This window comes from Pongo abelii, chromosome 8, assembly GCF_028885655.2.
Source record: "Pongo abelii isolate AG06213 chromosome 8, NHGRI_mPonAbe1-v2.0_pri, whole genome shotgun sequence".
Taxonomy (NCBI): Eukaryota; Metazoa; Chordata; class Mammalia; order Primates; family Hominidae; genus Pongo; species Pongo abelii.
Window position 1 is genome coordinate 75,851,039 of NC_071993.2, and position 18,299 is coordinate 75,869,337.

The 18,299-nt window shown below is 40.3% G+C and overlaps 1 protein-coding gene across 1 annotated transcript in view; it reads left to right on the forward strand.

Annotated features, from left to right (window-relative positions):
- RUFY2 (RUN and FYVE domain containing 2) overlaps positions 1-18,299 on the forward strand; it is a gene marked incomplete at its 5' end in the record, with an annotated part of 64,180 nt that overhangs the window by 13,649 nt on the left and 32,232 nt on the right. Inside the window, 7 exon segments of the mRNA NM_001133232.1 lie at positions 394-459; positions 7,502-7,571; positions 9,493-9,594; positions 9,731-9,847; positions 12,238-12,405; positions 14,104-14,201; positions 16,651-16,770. Coding sequence (NP_001126704.1) covers positions 394-459; positions 7,502-7,571; positions 9,493-9,594; positions 9,731-9,847; positions 12,238-12,405; positions 14,104-14,201; positions 16,651-16,770 — 741 coding nt within the window.

The window sequence follows — 18,299 nt, forward strand, 5'->3', positions numbered from 1 at the left end:
CCACCATGCCTAGCTAATTTTTGTTATTTTTAGTAGAGACAGGGTTTCACCACGTTGGCCAGACTGGTTTCAAACTCCTGGACTCAAGTGACCTACCTGCCTCAGCCTCCCAGAGTGCTGGGATTACAGGGGTGAGCCACCGTGCCCGGCCCTAATTATGTTTAAATTTAAAATACACTAATGGTATTGTTAAGTCTGTTATTAGCAAGTAGTTTATTCAACAAAGGTTATAGATACTTAGTACACAGCTTACTGTTATTCTTATGTTTTATTTTAAAGGCAAGACAGTGTTTTATTATTTTAGTTTTATAATAATTTTAGATGATTTAGATTTTTTTGCACTATTATAAATACCTTTTCAACTAGCACAAAGCTACTTTTTTCCTCATTTAGGAATGTTCAAATTGCTGCCATATTAGACCAAAAGAATTACGTTGAAGAATTAAATAGACAACTGAAGTAAGTATTATGGATACTTCGCACATTTATGAATGTTGTCTTAGGTTTTTGTTTTTTTCCCTTCAGTTCAGCTTACTGTATTCCTTTCTTCTAAGAGTCTTTGAGAAGGGGTTGAGGGGATAGAGAGAAAATGGAAAGTAAGAATACAGAGAATTATTGGAGATAATTCATTTTAAGCAGAAAATGAGAGTCAGATAGTTTTTTTTTTGAGATGAAGTCTCACTCTGTTGCCAGGCTGGCGTGCAGTGGCATGATCCCGGCTCACTGCAGCCTCCGTCTCCCAGGTTCAAGTGATTCCCCTGCCTCTGCCTCCTGAGTAGCTGGGACTATAGGCGCGCACCACCACACCTGGCTAATTTTTTTTTTTTGTATTTTAGTAGAGACGGGGTTTCACCATGTTGGCCAGGATGGTCTCAATCTCCTGACCTTGTGATCTGCCTGCCTTGGCCTCCCAAAGTACTGAGATTACAGGCGTGAACCACCACGCCCGGCCCGAGAATCAGGTTTTTAAAACAGAATCTTCATCAGATTTAAATAGAACTTAAAACTTATTGCTGTACCCTTGACAAAAAAGGCTAAGGTAAAAGTTTGTATCATTTTGATGGTTCAAAAATTCATTTTTCCTACTTCAAAGGGCTTCATATGTAAATGTGGCTGTCTGTCATCTTCTGTGGTGGAAGTTTTTGCCTTCTTACATTGTCAACTGGTCATTGAAGCCATCAGTGAATAACTCTTGTTGAGAAGAATTTTTGAGACCTGTATGTAAAATAGTAAAGTGCAATTCTAATAGAAATATATGAGATGCGGCCAGGCGCAGTGGCTCATGCCTATAATCCCACTTTGGAAGGCCGAGGCAGGTAGATCACCTGAGGTAAGGAGTTTGAGACCAGCCTGACCAGTATGGTGAAACCTCATCTCTACTAACAAATACAAAAATTAGTCAGGTGTGGTGGCGGGCACCTGTAATCCTAGCTACTTGGGAGGATGAGGCAGGAGAATCACTTGAACCCAGGAGGTGGAGGTTGCAGTGAGTTGAGATCGTGCCATCACACTCCAGCTTGGGCAACAAAAGTGAAATGTGAAACTCCATCTCAAAAAAAAAAAAAAAAAAGAAAGAAATATATGAGACGCATAGTTTTTGTTTTTTTGTTTGTTTGTTTGTTTTTTTTTTTTTTTGAGACAGAGTCTCGCTCTGTTGCCCAGGCTGGAGTGCAATGGCACCATCTCAGCTCACTGCAATCTCTGCCTGCCCCCAGGGTTCTAGCGATTCTCCTACCTCAGCCTCCCGAGTAGCTGGGATTACAGGTGCCCGCCACCACGCCCAGCTAATTTTTTTGTATTCTTAGTAGAAACGGGGTTTCGCCATGTTGACCAGGCTGGTCTCAAACTCCTGACCTCAGGTGATCCACTTGCCTCTGTTTCCCAAAGTCCTAGGATTACAGGCGTGAGCCACCACACCTGGCCTTTTTTTTTTTTTTTTTTTTTTTTTGAGACAGGGTCTCACTCTGTTGCCCAGGCTGGAGGGTGTAGGGCAGTGGCATGATCAGGCTCACCACAGCCTTGACCTTTCAGGCTCAAGTGGTCCTCCTGCCTCAGTCTCCCAAGTAGCTGGGACCACAAGTGTGCACCACTATGCCTAGTAATTTTAAATTTTTTCATAGAGATGAGGTCTCACCGTGTTGCTCAGGCTGGTCTTCAACTCCTGGGTTAAAGCAATCCTCCCACCTCAGGCTCCCAAAGTGCTGAAATTACAGGCATGAGCCATTGTGCCCAGCCACATAGGTAATTTAAAATTTCTGGTAACTACAATAAAAATGTAAAAAAAACCCCAAAAAATTAAAAATATATTTTATTTTACCCAGTATTCCCCAAATATTCTTCCAACATGCAATCAATATAAAAATTAGGGGACAGGCACGGTGTCTCACTCCTGTAATCCTAGCACTTTGGGAGGCCAAGGCGTGTGGATCACTTGAGATCAGGAGTTCAAGACCAGCCTGGCCAAATGGTAAAACCCCATCTCTACTAAAAAATACAAAAGTTAGCCAGGCATGGTGGCACGTGCCTGTAGTTCCAGCTACTCGGGAGGCTGAGGCAGGAGAATCGCTCGAACCCAGGAGGTGGAGATTGCAGTGAGCCGAGATCACACCATTGCACTCCAGCCTGGGCGACGTAACGAGACTCCATCTCAAAAAAAAAAAAAAAAAAAAAAAAAAAAAATTAAGCCAGGTGTGATGGCTCATGCATGTAATCCCAGCACTTTGGGAGGCTAAGGCAAGAAGATCTCTTGAGCCCAGGACTTCAAGGCTGTAGTGAACTGTGATCACATCACTGTATTCCAGCCTTGGTGACACAGTGAGACCTTGTCTCAAAGAAAAAAAAAAACAACTATTATTAGCCTGGCATGGTGGTACATGTCTATAGTCCTAGCTACTTTGAGGCTGAGGCGAGAGGATCACCTGAGCCCAGGAGTTTGAGATCAGCCTGGGCAACATAATGAGACCCCCATCTCTTAAAAAACAATTATTATTAATGACATATTTTATACTCTTTTTTTTTGGCACTGTCTACAAAATCCAATATATATTTTACCCTTACAGCACATTTCAATTTGGACTAGCCACATTTTAAGTGTTTAGTAGCCACATGTGGCTCATGACAGCCATACTGGACAGCACAGGTATAGTGAGTAATATTTGCTATGTAATTAGAAATGAACTGTTTTCATTAATCGCACTTAATAATTAGTAAAATATTCTCTGGATGATAGGATTATGAATAATTTTTATTTTATTCTTTGTACTTCTCTATATTTTCTGAGTACTACTCAATGAATATGTATTATAATCATAAAATACAATTAAACATTTTCCCATTTTAGGACAAGAAACTAATAAGCTGTGACTCTTGCTTTTCCTCTAAAGTTGTAGAAATAGGAAAGACTTCATATCAGTCTTTTTTAAATGGAGTTTTAATAGAAATCGTAGGAAATATATGTATATTTTGTAATTTGTATTTCTGAGATTGTATTTCTAAATGCAAGCTTGTGTTTCTTAATTATTTATGTTTAAACTTCTAATCACTTTTTGGTAACAGGTAATATTAATATATTCATATGGCTCAAACTTCAAAAGGCACAAAAGGAACGTAAAACAAAAGTCTCCCTCTCCCTGATCTTCATCCATCTAGTTTCCCTCTTCACAAGTAATTAATATATTAGGTTCTTGTGTATCCAGAGATACTTTATGCTCATAGCAATAATATGTATATCTATTCTCATATCTCTTCCCTCTCCCTCTTCTTACATATTAGGTAGCATACTTTCACACTACTCTATACCTTACTATTTTCACTTAACTTTTTTTTTTGAGACGAGAGCTCTTTGTGTTGTCCCTGGCTTGGGTGCAGTGGTACAGTCTCAGCTTACTGCAACCTCCACCTACTGGGCTTAAGCAATCCACCCGCCTGGGCCTCCCAAAGTTCTGGGATTACAGGTGTGAGCCACCATGCCTGGCCAACAATTTATCTTGGGGTTATTCCATTCAGTTCAAAAGAATTTTCTTTTTTTTTTTTTTTGAGACGGAGTTTCGCTCTTTCACCCAGGCTAGAGTGCAGTGGCGTGATCTTGGCTCACTGCAACCTCCTCCTTCCAGTTTCAAGTGATTCTCCTGCCTCAGGCTCCTGAGTAGGGGATTACAGGTACCCGCCACCACGCCCGGCTAATTTTTTGCATGTTTACTGGAGATGGGGTTTCACCACATTGGCCAGGCTGGTCTTGAACTCCTGACTTCGTGATCCACCCACCTCGGCCTCCCAAAGTGCTGGGATTACAGGCGTGAGTCACCGTGGCCGGCCCAGTTCAAAAGACTTTTCTCATTCTCAGTTGTTTAAATCATGTGTGTTAATCAGTTACAGCAATACCGATGTCTGACTTTTGTATCCCTTATGTTTTATAAATGTTTCATTGCACCGGGCGCAGTGGCACATGCTGTAATCTAGCATGTTAGGAGGCTGAGGCGGGAGGATTACTTGAGCTCAGCAGTCTGAGACCAGCCTGGGCAACATGATGAGACCTTGTCTCTATACACCCAAAACAGTACAAAAAATTAGCTGGTCATGGTGTCATGTGTCTGTAGTCTCAGCTGCTCAGGAGGCTGAGGTGGGAAGATCACTTGAGCTCTGGAGATTGAGGCTACACTGAGCTGAGATTGTGCCGCTGCACTCCAGCCTGGGTGACAGATGAGACCCTGCTTCTAAATAAATAAATAAATAAAAATAAAAGTGTTTCATTGCTTTTTCTTTTTCTTTTCTTTTTTTTTTTTTTTGAGACAGGGTTCTCACGGTGTCAACACAGGCTGGAGTGCAGTGGCCTGATCTTGACTCACTACAATCTCTGCCTCCCAGGCTCAAGCGATCCTCCTGCCTCAGCCTACAAAGTAGCTGGGAGCACAGGCTCGTGCCATGACACCCAGCTAATTTTTTGTATTTTTCACAGAGCTGGGGTTTCACCCTGTTGCCCAGGCTGGTTCAAACTTCTGAGCTAGGCCATCCACCCACTGTGGCCTCCTAAAGTGCTGGTATTATAGATGTTAGCCACTGCACCCGGCCTTTCATTGTTTTTCTAATAAAAAGTAGTTATTGTACATTTAGAATATTTCAAAATATAGAAAACATATAGAAAAAAGGTAGAATTCACTTTTTTATGGAGTCTTGGTCTTGTCGCCCAGGCTGGAATGCAATGGCGCGATCTCAGCTCATTGCAACCTCCACCTCCCAGGTTCAAGCAATTCTCCTGCCTCAGTCTTTCGAGTAGCTGGGATTACAGACACGTACCAGCACGCTGGGCTAATTTTTGTATTTTTAGTAGAGATAGGGTTTCACCATGTTGGTCAGGCTAGTCTCAAACTCCTGACCTCATGATCCACCAGCCTCGGCCTCCCAAAGTGCTGGGATTACATGTGTGAGCCACCGTGCCTGGCCTGAATTCACCTATTATTCCTCACTCAAAACTACTATTGAGGGTTTGTTTTCAAAGTGCTTTTCTTGATGATTATTGTATCCTCACATAAAGGCAAGGTGAATATTATTGTCCAATTTTGTAGAAAATAAACTGAAGCTCGGGAAGGTTTTGCAACTTTCTTTTATTATTATTATTATTTTTTGAGACGGAGTCTTGCCCTGTCGCCCAGGCTGGAGTGCGATGGCGCGATCTCGGCTCACTGCAACGTCTGCCTCCCGGGTTCAATCGATTCTCCTGCCTCAGCCTCCCGAGTAGCTGGGATTACAGGCGTGTGCCACCACGCCCAGCTAAGTTTTGTATTTTTAGTAGAGACGAGGTTTCACCATGTTGGCCAGGCTGATTTTGATTTCCTGACCTTGTGATCTGCCTGCCTCGGCCTCCCAAAGTACTGGGATTATGGGTGTGAGCTACTGCGCCTGGCTGGTTTTACAACTTTCAAGGTGACACAATTAGGAAGTAGAAAAGCAGGGCTGTTGGTCTTACATCTCCTAGACCTGTGTTTGTCTGTCGTTACCATCAGGACATCCTGGTGCTATTTGTGAAAAACTCAAGTTGTCTACCTAAGAATGATTATGTCTTAAAAATGATTTAATATGAATGGAAAAACACTTTTCTTGTTTCACTAGTAAAATACCAATACTTGTTTCTGAGACTGGTATAAAATTTATTGTATCTATTATTGATTTTGCTGAAACATACTATATATAGAATATTACATTTTATTAGAGAAGGTTTTGAGATGGTAGTATCAAGCAGGCCTTGGACAACATTCTTTTTTTTTGAGATGGAGTTTCGCCCTTGTTGCCCAGGCTGGAGTACAGTGGCGTGATCTTGGCTCACCGCAACCTCTGCCTCCCAGGTTCAAGTGATTCTCCTGCCTCAGCCACCCAAGTAGCTGGGATTACAGGCGCCCGGCACCATGCTTGGCTAAATTTTGTATTTTTAGTAGAGACCGGGTTTCACCATGTTGGCCAGGCCGATCTCCAACTCCTGACTTCAGGCGATCTGCCTGCCTCAGCCTCCCAAAGTGCTGGGATTACAGGTGTGAGCCACCATGCCTGGCCAACATTCTTAAAATATACAGTAAAGTCCAGTCTTGATTCATTTAAACAAAAATGCAAAAAGTGTGTTCATCTGGTATAATCTGACCTTTGACTATTTCCTTTGAAAGACAGGGTGTTTAGCTGCCAGATCCTTGATACTAAGAACCTGATGCTGGGTATCTCATCTTCTCATCTTCATATTTCTCAAACCGTGGTTGACTTTGGATGTCTCTAAGTTCTCATGAAAATGGAGAGGGGAATCAAAATGGAGCTTGAATTAAAGACCATTGTTTATATGCCTCATCAAACCACATAATTATAAAGTGGACATTTAAAAGTTCATCCTTTTAAATATAATTTTAACAATACTTAGTAATCTTTGTGTCGAATTTTTATTCCCAAATATTTTCAGTTAAATTTAAGAAGGACCCTAAGAAGACAATGTAAAAAAATGAGTAGTCCAGGTGCTGTTGCTCACGCCTGTAATCCCAGCACTTTGGGAGGCTGAGGTGGGTGGGTCATGAGGTCAGGAGTTCGAGACCAGCCTGACCAACATGGTGAAACCCCATCTCTACTAAAAATACAAAAATTAGCTGCGCATGGTGGCGCACGCCTGTAAACCCAGCTATTCAGGAGGCTGAGGCAGAAGAATTGTTTGAACCCAGGAGGCAGAGGCTGCAGTGAGCCAAGATCGTGCCACTGCACTCCAGCCTGGGCAACAGAGTGAGACTCCATCTCAAAAAAAAAAAAATTCAGTAGCACCAAATGGAATTTTAATATAAATATTATTTTGCTACACTCTTTATTGCCCTCCTAGCTAAATCAAGTTATCCAGCTTAATGAAATTTTCCACACTTAGAAATTTGGACAGGGCAGTTGGTGCCTGTCAGTAAACATAGTAAATCTAGGATAACATATTTTTTCGTGCCTTTTTGAGTTTGTGTGATTTTGAATGAGTTTTTTCCTTTCTTAATTTCAGCAGCACAGTCAGCAGCCTCCATTCAAGAGTTGATTCATTAGAAAAGTCAAATACTAAGCTGATTGAAGAGGTATTGTCTAATGGATAAATGTATTTCATGGACCTAGTGTTTGTGATCCTTTTCCATTTTAAGTATGAATGCATTAAACATACACACACACGAACACACACTCATTATTGTGATGCAATACTTGTAATATAGTTGTAACTGATGATTATAAGTTCTAGAGAAACCATATATTCTTAGGCAAATCCTCAGTTATATGAATCTGAGATACTATATTTGAGATACTCAGCTTCTAAAAATGAGCCTCAGAGATGAAACTCACACAAACTCTTCAGTAGATAAGCTGTGATTTTCATTTTAAAATTTGGATGACCTATGTTTACCTAGTGTAATCAACTGTAGTTAGAAATTCTTGTTAAGTGCAGTAAGCCACCATGGCACATGTATACCTGTGTAACAAACCTGCACGTTCTGCACATATATCCCAGAAGTTAAAGTATAATACAAAAAAATAATACACATAAAAAAAAGAAATTCTTGTTAAAATGATACCGTCCCTCCCTTCCCACTGTTCCACTAGTCAGATTACTTTTCTTCACAGGCATCACTGCATGATCTTGTTGACCATTTTTCCACCTTCTCATGTGCAAAACTCATCCCATGTGCTCTGGTTTCTTGCATATTTATCTCAGCTCTCTTTTTTGTAAAGTTGCTTTCTAGATTTTTTTTTTAATATATTAAACCACAGAATTATTGCTTACATATTTTCAGAAATATTTAGGCTTCTGTTATTTGTATTGTGAACCCTATTTTCCATGTTAATTAACATTCTCATTTCTTTTAAAATTGGCCTAATTTTTTTTTTTTTTTTTGAGACGGAGTCTTGCTCTGTCACCCAGGCTGGAGTGCAGTGGCGTGATCTTGGCTCACTGCAACCTCCGCCTCCCAGGTGCAAGCGATTCTCCTGCCTCAGCCTCCTGAGTAGCTGGGATTAAAGGCATGCACCACCACGCCCTGCTAATTTTTTTGTATTTTTAGTAGAGACGGGGTTTCACCACGTTGGTCAGGCTGATCTCAAACTCCTGACCTCGTGATCCACCTGCCTCGGCCTCCCAAAGTACTGGGATTACAGGCGTGAGCCACCGCACCCAGCCAAATTGGCCTATTTTTTCCAAACCAAGGAACACATGATAACCTGCATGACTGCAGTTAAGAATGCATTTTTATTTTGATGGTTGGGCTCCTGATCGGGACCATTATAGAGCTACTCACTAGTTTGTGCCTCTTCTTGACTCTAGTAGGAATGTGAAGTTCAAGTTGATCCCTGTTAAAGTGTTTAGAAATGTGTTAATTGCAAACCATTATTAGGGAATGGTCTCTGCTTTGCTTTCATAGGATCTCTCTTTCCATTCTGGGCCTCAGAGTCAAAACCACTTAATCATTCATGTTTAACTCATGGTGAGACCTGTCTCTTGTTTGTCGTAGTCACTTAAGTTCCCATTACATGTCTAGACTTCATGGGGTGTCCAACTCAGTTACCACAAATGTCTGTATTACATTTTCAATGATAGCACAACCTTTTTTCCTTATGCATGTTTTTATCTTTACACAAGTCTTTAAAGCCTTTGTTATTTAATGCATAATTCTCTATTTGTTTACTCAGACACTTTGTATTCAGGACATACTGTAAATCATACAGTAAGCATAATATGTTTATTATAAGCATAACAAATAAGGCTAATGTGTTTCAACTATAAAAGAAAATAGTAGGAATAATTCAAAAGGAAATAAGAGTATAATTTTTAAAATTAGTATCTTGGGATAATAACGAGTGTGTTTTTTTTATGAACGTTTCTGTGAATGTGACAGACCTTTTGCTAGTTGTGAGATTTTATTTTCTGATGTTTATGGCTATGCACATAACCTGTAAAGCAAGTATAAGGGTGTTTAAAATCTTTTTTCTTGCCCGTTTCTTAATTTTTAGTTAGCAATAGCAAAGAATAACATCATTAAACTCCAGGAAGAAAATCATCAATTACGAAATGAAAATAAATTGATTTTAATGAAAACACAGCAGCACATAGAGGTAAGTATAGACTGCTTTCAAACAGACATTCTCGTGTCAGAAATTACCATTTTTAGGGACTTTTGCATGAAGTAGGTATTTCTATGCTGTATTAATAGTAGTGATTATAGAATGAAAAATCTTGTTTTCTTCCTAGGTTACCAAAGTAGATGTGGAAACTGAGCTTCAAACATATAAGCATTCTCGTCAGGGGCTAGATGAAATGTACAATGAAGCCAGAAGGCAGCTTCGAGATGAATCTCAGTTACGACAGGTAGGTTATATTAAAAATTACATTAGCAAGATCATCCTGGGAGTAATTTACCCTCAAGCAAGCACCATTTAAAATATCTTTTTCAGCCTTATCCTTTTTGGTGTGGTATGTAGCAAGCTACCCCTTAATCTTCTCAAATTTTCTAAGCTTCCACTATATCAATGTCTTGTTGTTGTTTTGAAACGAATTCTCACTCTGTCGCCCAGGCTGGAGTGCAGTGGTGTGATCTTGGCTCACTGCAGCCTCTGCCTCCCGGGTTCAAGTGATTCTTGTACCTCAGCCTCCCAAGTAATTGGGACTACAAGGCATGTACCATCACACCTGGCTAATTTTTGTATTTTTTGTAGAGATGGGGTTTCACCATGTTGGCCAGGCTGGTCTTGAACTCCTGGCCTCAAGTGATCTGCCTGCTTTGGCCTCCCAAAGTGTTGGGATTACAGGCGTGAGCCACTGCGCCCGGCCTATTGTTGTTTTGAGACAGAATCTTGCTCTGTCACTCAGGGTGGAGTGCAGTGGTGTGATCTTGGCTCACTGCAGCCTCTGCCTCCCAGGTTTAAGCAATTCTTGTACCTCAGCCTCCCAAGTAGCTGGGGCTACAGGCATGGGCCACCATGCCTGGCTAATTTTTGTGTTTTTTATAGAGATGGGGTTTTGCCGTGTTGGCCAGGCTGGGCTCAAACTCCTGGCCTCAAGTGATCCACCTGCTTTGGCCTCCCAAAGTGCCGAGATTATAGGCATAAGCCACTGTGCCTGACCTGTATCAGTGTTTTTTAAACTGTAAGTTACAGTATATGATTGTGAATGAATGGTTTGTGACCAGCATTATAGAAAATGAAATAGAACAGAACGACATATTCAAATTTTAGGAAAGTCATGTTTAAAATTACCTTGTTTTTTAACCTTTGAAATTGTGAAATATAATGCCAACAGAAAAATACGAATATACAGCTTAATGAATTATAACACAAATAACCTGTGTAACCTCCACCCAGGTCAAGAAGAGAATGTTGCGCATCTTTTTATCACCTTTTCTGTTTGTCTTGAATGTTAATAAATTTCTTTTCTTTTTTTTGAGGTGGAGTCTCGCTCTGTTGCCCAGGCTGGAGTGCAGTGGCGCCATCTCGGCTCACTGCAAGCTCTGCCTCCCAGGTTCACGCCATTCTCCTGCCTCAGCCTCCCGAGTAGCTGGGATTACAGGCGCCTGCCACCATGCCTGGCTAATTTTTTGTATTTTTAGTAGAGACGGGGTTTCACCATGTTAGCCAGGATGGTCTTGATCTCTTGACCTCATGATCTGCCCACCTCGGCCTCCCAAAGTGCTGGGATTACCTGCGTGAGCCACCGCACCAGGCCAATAAATTTCTTAAAATAAATCATAAGAAACTTTTTAATTCTTCTGATAAAAAATTCTTAAGAAATTAAACTGTGTTGGTGGGGCACGGTGGCTCACGCCTGTAATCCCAGCACTTTGGGAGGCCAAGGCTGGTGGATCACAAGGTCAGGAGATCGAGACCATCCTGGTTAACATGGTGAAACCCTGTCTGTACTAAAAATACACACACAAAAAAAATTAGCCAGTCATAGTGGCAGACCCCTGTGGTCCCACCTACTCGGGAGGCTGAGGCAGGAGAATGGCGTGAACCTGGGAGGTGGAGCTTGCAGTGGGCCAAGATGGTGCCACTGCACTCCAGCCTGGGCAACAGAGCGAGACTCCGTCTCACAAAAAAAAAAAAAAAAAAAGAAATTAAACTGTTTTTTGAGTTACTTTGGCCTTTACATGTACAGACCGCTTCATTTCCTTTTGTTTAAGGAAAATTAATATTGAATCTATGAAGCATAAAAATGATTAATTCTTGGACCGTAAAAGAGTAATGATTAACAGAATATAGAAAATGCTTTCATTTTAGCAAAAACTGCATTTGAAAATATTTACTTATTTTTTGAGACAGGGTCTTACTCTGTTGCCCCCTCTGGAGTGCAGTGGTGTGATTCCGGCTCACTGCAACCTTTGCCTCCTGGGTTCAAGTGATTCTATCACCTCAGCCTCTCTGGTAGCTGGGACTACAGGCGTGTGCCACCATGCCTGGCTTAAGTTTTTGTATATTTTTGGTAGAGATGGAGTTTCACCATGTTGGTCAGGCTGGTCTTGAACTCCTGACCTCAAGTGATCCACCCACCTCGGCCTCCCAAAGTACTGGGATTACAGGTATGAGCCACTGCGCCTGGCCTTGCATTTCAAATATTTATTATGTTGTTATAGGGCCTGGTTGATTCCCTTTAGTGGACTTAAAAGGTGTAGTGTGCATATTGAATGGAAAATCTTTCTTAAAGTCTATCTAATTTTTACACCCTGAAGTGGCATGTGAATTGAGGTTATATTGAAATTGCAGGATGTAGAGAATGAGCTAGCAGTACAAGTTAGTATGAAGCATGAGATTGAACTTGCCATGAAGTTGCTGGAGAAAGATATCCATGAGAAACAAGATACTCTGATAGGCCTTCGACAACAACTAGAGGAAGTTAAAGCAATTAACATAGAGATGTATCAAAAGTTGCAGGTAAGGATTGTTCTTAAATTTCATTTTATGTAAATTGAAAGTGAATATTTGTAGAAAGGTTTTGGTTTTTAAGAGATGAGCCCATTTTATTTTAACTGTGCCATATTATAAAGGCCAATGTCTTTTTTTTTCTAAATGAAAGCTTAAGAAATGTAATGTAAAAGGTATCAACAAACAAAATATCACCTGTCTAAATTTTTAATGTTGAAAGATGAAGAGTATGAAGATTAAATCTTTTGGGAAAACTCTCAATTTAAACTGCAAAACGTTTTTGTGAACTTCCTTTTCCAGTGTAGTTCTAAGAAAGATTTAATTTTGATTGAAATGCTACACTATCATAATAGTAAATTTTCTTTCTTTGTTTTTTTTTTGAGATGGAGTCTTGCTCTGTTGCCCAGGCTGGAGTACAGTGGTGTGATCTTGACGCACTGCAACCTGTGCCTCCCAGGGTCAAGCGATTCTCCTGCCTCAGCCTCCCTAGTAGCTGGGACTACAGGCATATAGCAATACGCCCGGCTAATTTTTGTATTTTTAGTAGAGATGGGGTTTCACAATGTTGGCCAGGCTGGTTTCGAACTCCTGACCTCAGGTGATCCGCCCATCTCGGCCTCCCAAAGTGCTGAGATTACAGGCATGAGCCACCATGCCTGGCCCATAATTGTAAGTTTTGTATGATGATATTGCTATTAAGTAGATTTGTTGCCAAAACCCTTTACAATTTAATTAATTTGAAAAATGTCATATTTTACAAGAATGTATTCTGTCATCTTCCAAAAATATTGAAGGTGGAGTACTTTTTTCTTTATTACATTTTATTTTTTAATTTTTTTTTCTTTTTTTCTTTTGTTTTCTGTAGAGATGAGGTCTCACTATGTTGCCCAGGCTGGTCTCAAGCAATCCTCCCACCTTGGCCTCCCAAAGAGCTGGGATTACAGGTGTGAGCCACTGCACCCAGCCTATTACATTTTAAATGAAGACTAATAGAGGCCAGGTGCCATGGCTCATGCTGTAATCCTAGCACTTAGGGAAGCTGAGATGGGAGGCTTGTTTGAGGCCAGGAGTTCGAGACCAGCCTGGTGAACATAGCAAGACCCCATCTTTAAAAAAAAAGGGCCGGGCGCGGTGGCTCATGCCTGTAATCCCAGCACTTTGGGAGGCCGAGGCGGGCGGATCACAAGGTCAGGAGATAGAGACCATCCTGGCTAACACAGTGAAACCCTGTCTCTACTAAAAATACAGAAAAATTAGCTGGGCGCCGTGGCAGGCGCCTGTAGTCTCAGCTACTCAGGAGGCTGAGGCAGAAGAATGGCATGAACCCAAAGGCGGAGCTTGCAGTGAGCCGAGATGGCACCACTGAACTCCAGCCTGGGCAACAGAGTGAGACTCTGTCTCAAAAAAAAAAAAAAAAAAAGACTAATAGCACTGCTTATATCACTCAATTATTTTAATGTATAAAGTAACTGTTCATTTCAAAGTAACAGTCCCATAGCAAAATGGTGTAAGAAACTTATAAATACTCAGGTTAACAGATCAAAACTCTACTTGGGAGGCTGAGAGGTGGGATAGCTTGAGCCCAGAAGTTCAAACCCAACCTGGGCTGCATAGTGATACCCTATTAAAAACACACACACACACACACACACACACACACACACACACAAAAATCAAAACCACCATAGCTTTTGTTTTTATAAATAGGGTTCTGAAGATGGCTTGAAAGAAAAAAATGAAATAATTGCCCGACTAGAAGAAAAAACCAATAAAATTACTGCAGCCATGAGGCAGCTGGAACAAAGGTACAGCATTTCCAGTCTTAGTTTCTTTTTTTCTTTTCTTCTTCCCTTTTTCTTTATTCAGTTCCTACACCTGCCACAAAAACCATTAGGAAGACATAGATTAGGACATGTTTTTTTGTTTAAGCCCAGCAGGATTTTGCGTTTTTGCTTTGGTTGTTGCATGGAATCAAGTTGCTTTATATTACGCTGATTCGTTTGAAGTTGTCATATTGTAGATTTTTCTTAGAGGCCTAATATCAGCAGTTTCATGTCGTTCAATTACATAAAACAAATACACAAATAAAAACGTCAAAAAAATTAAAAATGAACAAACAGAGTGAGATTATCCCTGATTGATTTCCATGCATATTACTTGTCATATTCTTTGCCATTCACCATCTGTTTATCTGAAATCAAGCATTCCGAATTGGTGGTTTAGTTTTGTTTCTTTGAGCTAGGACCCTCAACCCAACCGAAGATAGAATTTTGTTTAAATTGAATTGTTTTATATTGGCATTTTTCACTTTTATTGTTGGAAAATGTAATGTATTTCCATTGCCCTGTCATGTTGGTGTCAACATATGTCTTTTATCATTGCTTTCTTTGAATCTACTTATGAAAAACATAACTGTTAATGCTTTATTGACATGAATATTCTTTTATTGACATCCTCTTTCTTCTTTTTTCTTTTTTGTTTTCTTTATCCCCATTTTTACATTTTGGACATCTTTATTACCTTTTTCTGTCTTTGATTTCTTTCCATTCCATTATGAAGTGACAACGATTTGTTAACTCAAACTAGGACAATTGCAATGTCGTTGGTGAAATGTGCCAGCAGTGACACGCAGGACCAGTACAAGCTGGTCAAAGATATATCTTTCTGAAGACCACTTGTATTTAAACAGACTAAATGAAAAGAGAATCAACAATTTTATAATATATTAAATAGAAAGGAATCTATGCTATTAAATATTCTAAAAGGGTGTTAGGAACCCTGTACATTTCTTGGTCAGCTGCTGTGGTAATACACTGCCATCAAGCAGAGTGGGTGCACTTGGATTTCCAGACATACATTCCTCAAACCTTGTGCACAAAGGGTGATTTGAGTATTGACCCTTTGGAGGTCAGGATTTTCAGATGCAGTTTTATCTTTTTAGCTACTTTTTGATGAAAAATATAAAGATTGTTTAAAAATAACTTAACCTTCAGTTTTATACTGTGTTGGCACAGATTTTTTTTTCTCATTGGCCCACTCTTTGCCCAATGGCTCCCTTACAGATTTTTACATATGCTTTAAAATAATTTATAACCCAGACTGGCCAACATCCTGTGCTTCAGCTTCTCAGTTTTCCGGTTCTCCCTTGCCCTCTTCTGTGATAGCACAACTTCAAGGCCTACCTCACTCTGACTTTCGTTTTCCTTTTTGTAACCTTAGAGAAAAGCTTGGGTCCAACCCCAGCACCTGAATATTTTAATTTAAACTTGGATTTGGAGATAACTTAAATGTTACTCTCCTTTCCTTGGAAGCAGCATTTATACCCCTGAAATATGTGAGGGTTGCTCCACTGGTATGGTTTTAAGGAAGAAAGGAAGAGGAAGAGTTTTTTAGTTAGTTGAACTGAAATTTCTCTTGTGATTTCCTGCAAGTAGTTAATATCCTTCGAATCTTGGTAAATATTTTCTTATAAAAATATTGAAGTTAAATACAAGAAATCCTAGACGGCCAAAGAAGGCAGGGAGTGGAGCTAAGCACAGGAAAATGCAACGACTTACAAATAAAAACAGGAAAGATGAAAATCACAATGTTTTAGCTGATTTTTAATATTAAATGGTGAGGAACAAAAATGATCTCTAGCAAATGATGCCAACTGGCACCAAATTCTTTTTGAATCTTTAACATATATGCACACGTGCACACACACACATACATAGAGCTTCAGCATAATTTAGTAGATGCATAAAGATGCCGTAAGAAGGACTTGGCTATCATTTGGAGTAATTGCAGGTCTTTGCTCTTGGCCTTGTAGCACACTTGATTCCTGGCATACACATCCTAGCATAACATGTAACAGTGTGGCTTCTTCACCTAGTGTAGGCATAAATCCTTTGCTTTTCATGGTTTTGTAAAAAGGTAGTAACATACCTATTATGCTTTGAAATTTGATTCATTATGCTCTGCATAAGTGGTAAAGGCTGTATTGCTTTGCACTGTTAATTATGAACAAGAAATAAAACAAATTTGAAGATAGTATTCTGGGCATACTACATGTTATATTGAAAAAAAAAATCACAAAACAACTTCTAGACATTGTGTGGCTCTTTCACGTTTGAGTTTGTGAGTTTTCCCCCAAACTTTGTTTTCATTTAGAAATGTTTCTATTTCCCCATTTTTCTTTTATTTGTCTTCTTCACCCTTTTACACCCTAGTTCTAGCCTCAGTTTTACCCAAAGTTGATTTGAATTACACCAGATTGCAGCAAGCAGAGAAGGCGCAAATGGAAGCTGAAGATGAGGACGAGAAATATCTACAAGAATGTCTCAGTAAATCTGATAGTCTGCAGAAACAAATCTCCCAAAAGGAGAAACAGCTGTGAGTATTTCACTCTTAGAAACAAATACTTGTGTTAACATAACCCCCTCATTTTTTTGCACATAATGATAGAATACCAATATTTTTATTTATCTAATGATGCCAGCTAGCTTTTAGTGTTTACTTTAAAAAACAAAAAAAATTAGAAAATATAATTGTAATAATACTTAGGTTTTTACTCCCTTTATGATTTACAGAGTACTTTCAACTCTCTTTTGCTGTCTTCTTGCTCTAGGAGAGTTTTATTCATTCTTCTGTTGTTTCACATTAATCTGATGGTCATTATGTTTCTAGGTGCTGAGTATAATAGTCTTTTGTAACTACAAGAAACTTATATTATTAAAGGACATGCTGTTTTCTGAGAATATATATATATATATACATTTTTTTGAGATGGAGTTTCACTCTTGTTGCCCAGGCTGGAGTGCAATGGCATGTGACCTCAGCTCACTGCAACCTCTGCCTCCTGGGTTCAAGCGATTTTCCTGCCTCAGCCCCCCGAGTAGTGTGATTACAGGTGCCTGCCACCACGCCTGGCTAATTTTTTGCATTTTTAGTAGAGACGGGGTTTCACCATGTTGGCCAGGCTGGTCTCGAACTACTGACCTCAGGTGATCCACCCGCCTCGGCCTCCCAAAGTGCTGGGATTACAGGCATGAGCCACTGCACCTAGCCAGAACATTTTTTTTAAATCAACTTTTTCTTTTTTTTCTTCGAGATGGAGTCTCACTCTTGTCGCCCAGGCTGGAGTGCAGTGGTACGACCTTGGTGGCTCACTGCAACCTCTGCCTCCTGGGTTCAAGCAATTCTCCTGTCTCAGCCTCCTGAGTAGCTGGGACTATAAGCTTGTGCCACCACACCTGGCTAAGTTTTTGTATTTTTTATTAGAGACAAAGTTTCATGACGTTGGCCAGGCTAGTCTCATACTCCTTACCTCAGGTGATCTGCCCACCTTGGCCTCCCAGAGTGCTAGGATTACAGGTGTGAGCCACTGTGCCTGGCGAACTTTTTTTTTTAATTGTCTCTGATTTTTTTTTTTTCGAGATGGAGTCTCGCTCTATTGCCTGGGCTGGAGTGCAGTGGTGTGATCTCGGCTCACTGCAAGCTCTGCCTCCTGGGTTCACGCCATTCTCCTGCCTCAGTCTCCTGAGTAGTTGGGACTACAGGCGCTTGCCACCACACCCAACTAATTTTTTTTTGTATTTTTAGTAGAGACGGGGTTTCACTGTGTTAGCCAGGATGGTCTTGATCTCCTGACCTCATGATCCACCCGCCTCGGCCTCCCAAAGTGCTGGGATTACAGGTGTGAGCCACCACACCCGGCCAATTGTCTCTAATTTTTTTTTTACTTTTATTTTAGGTTTGGGGGTACATGTGAAGGTTTGTTACTAGGTAAACATGTGTCATGGGGTTTTATTGTGTATATTATTTTATCACCCAGGTGTTAAGCCCAGTACCCAATAGTTATCTTTTCTCCTCCTTTCCCTCCCCCCATCCTCCCCCCTCAAATAGACACCTGTATCTGTTGT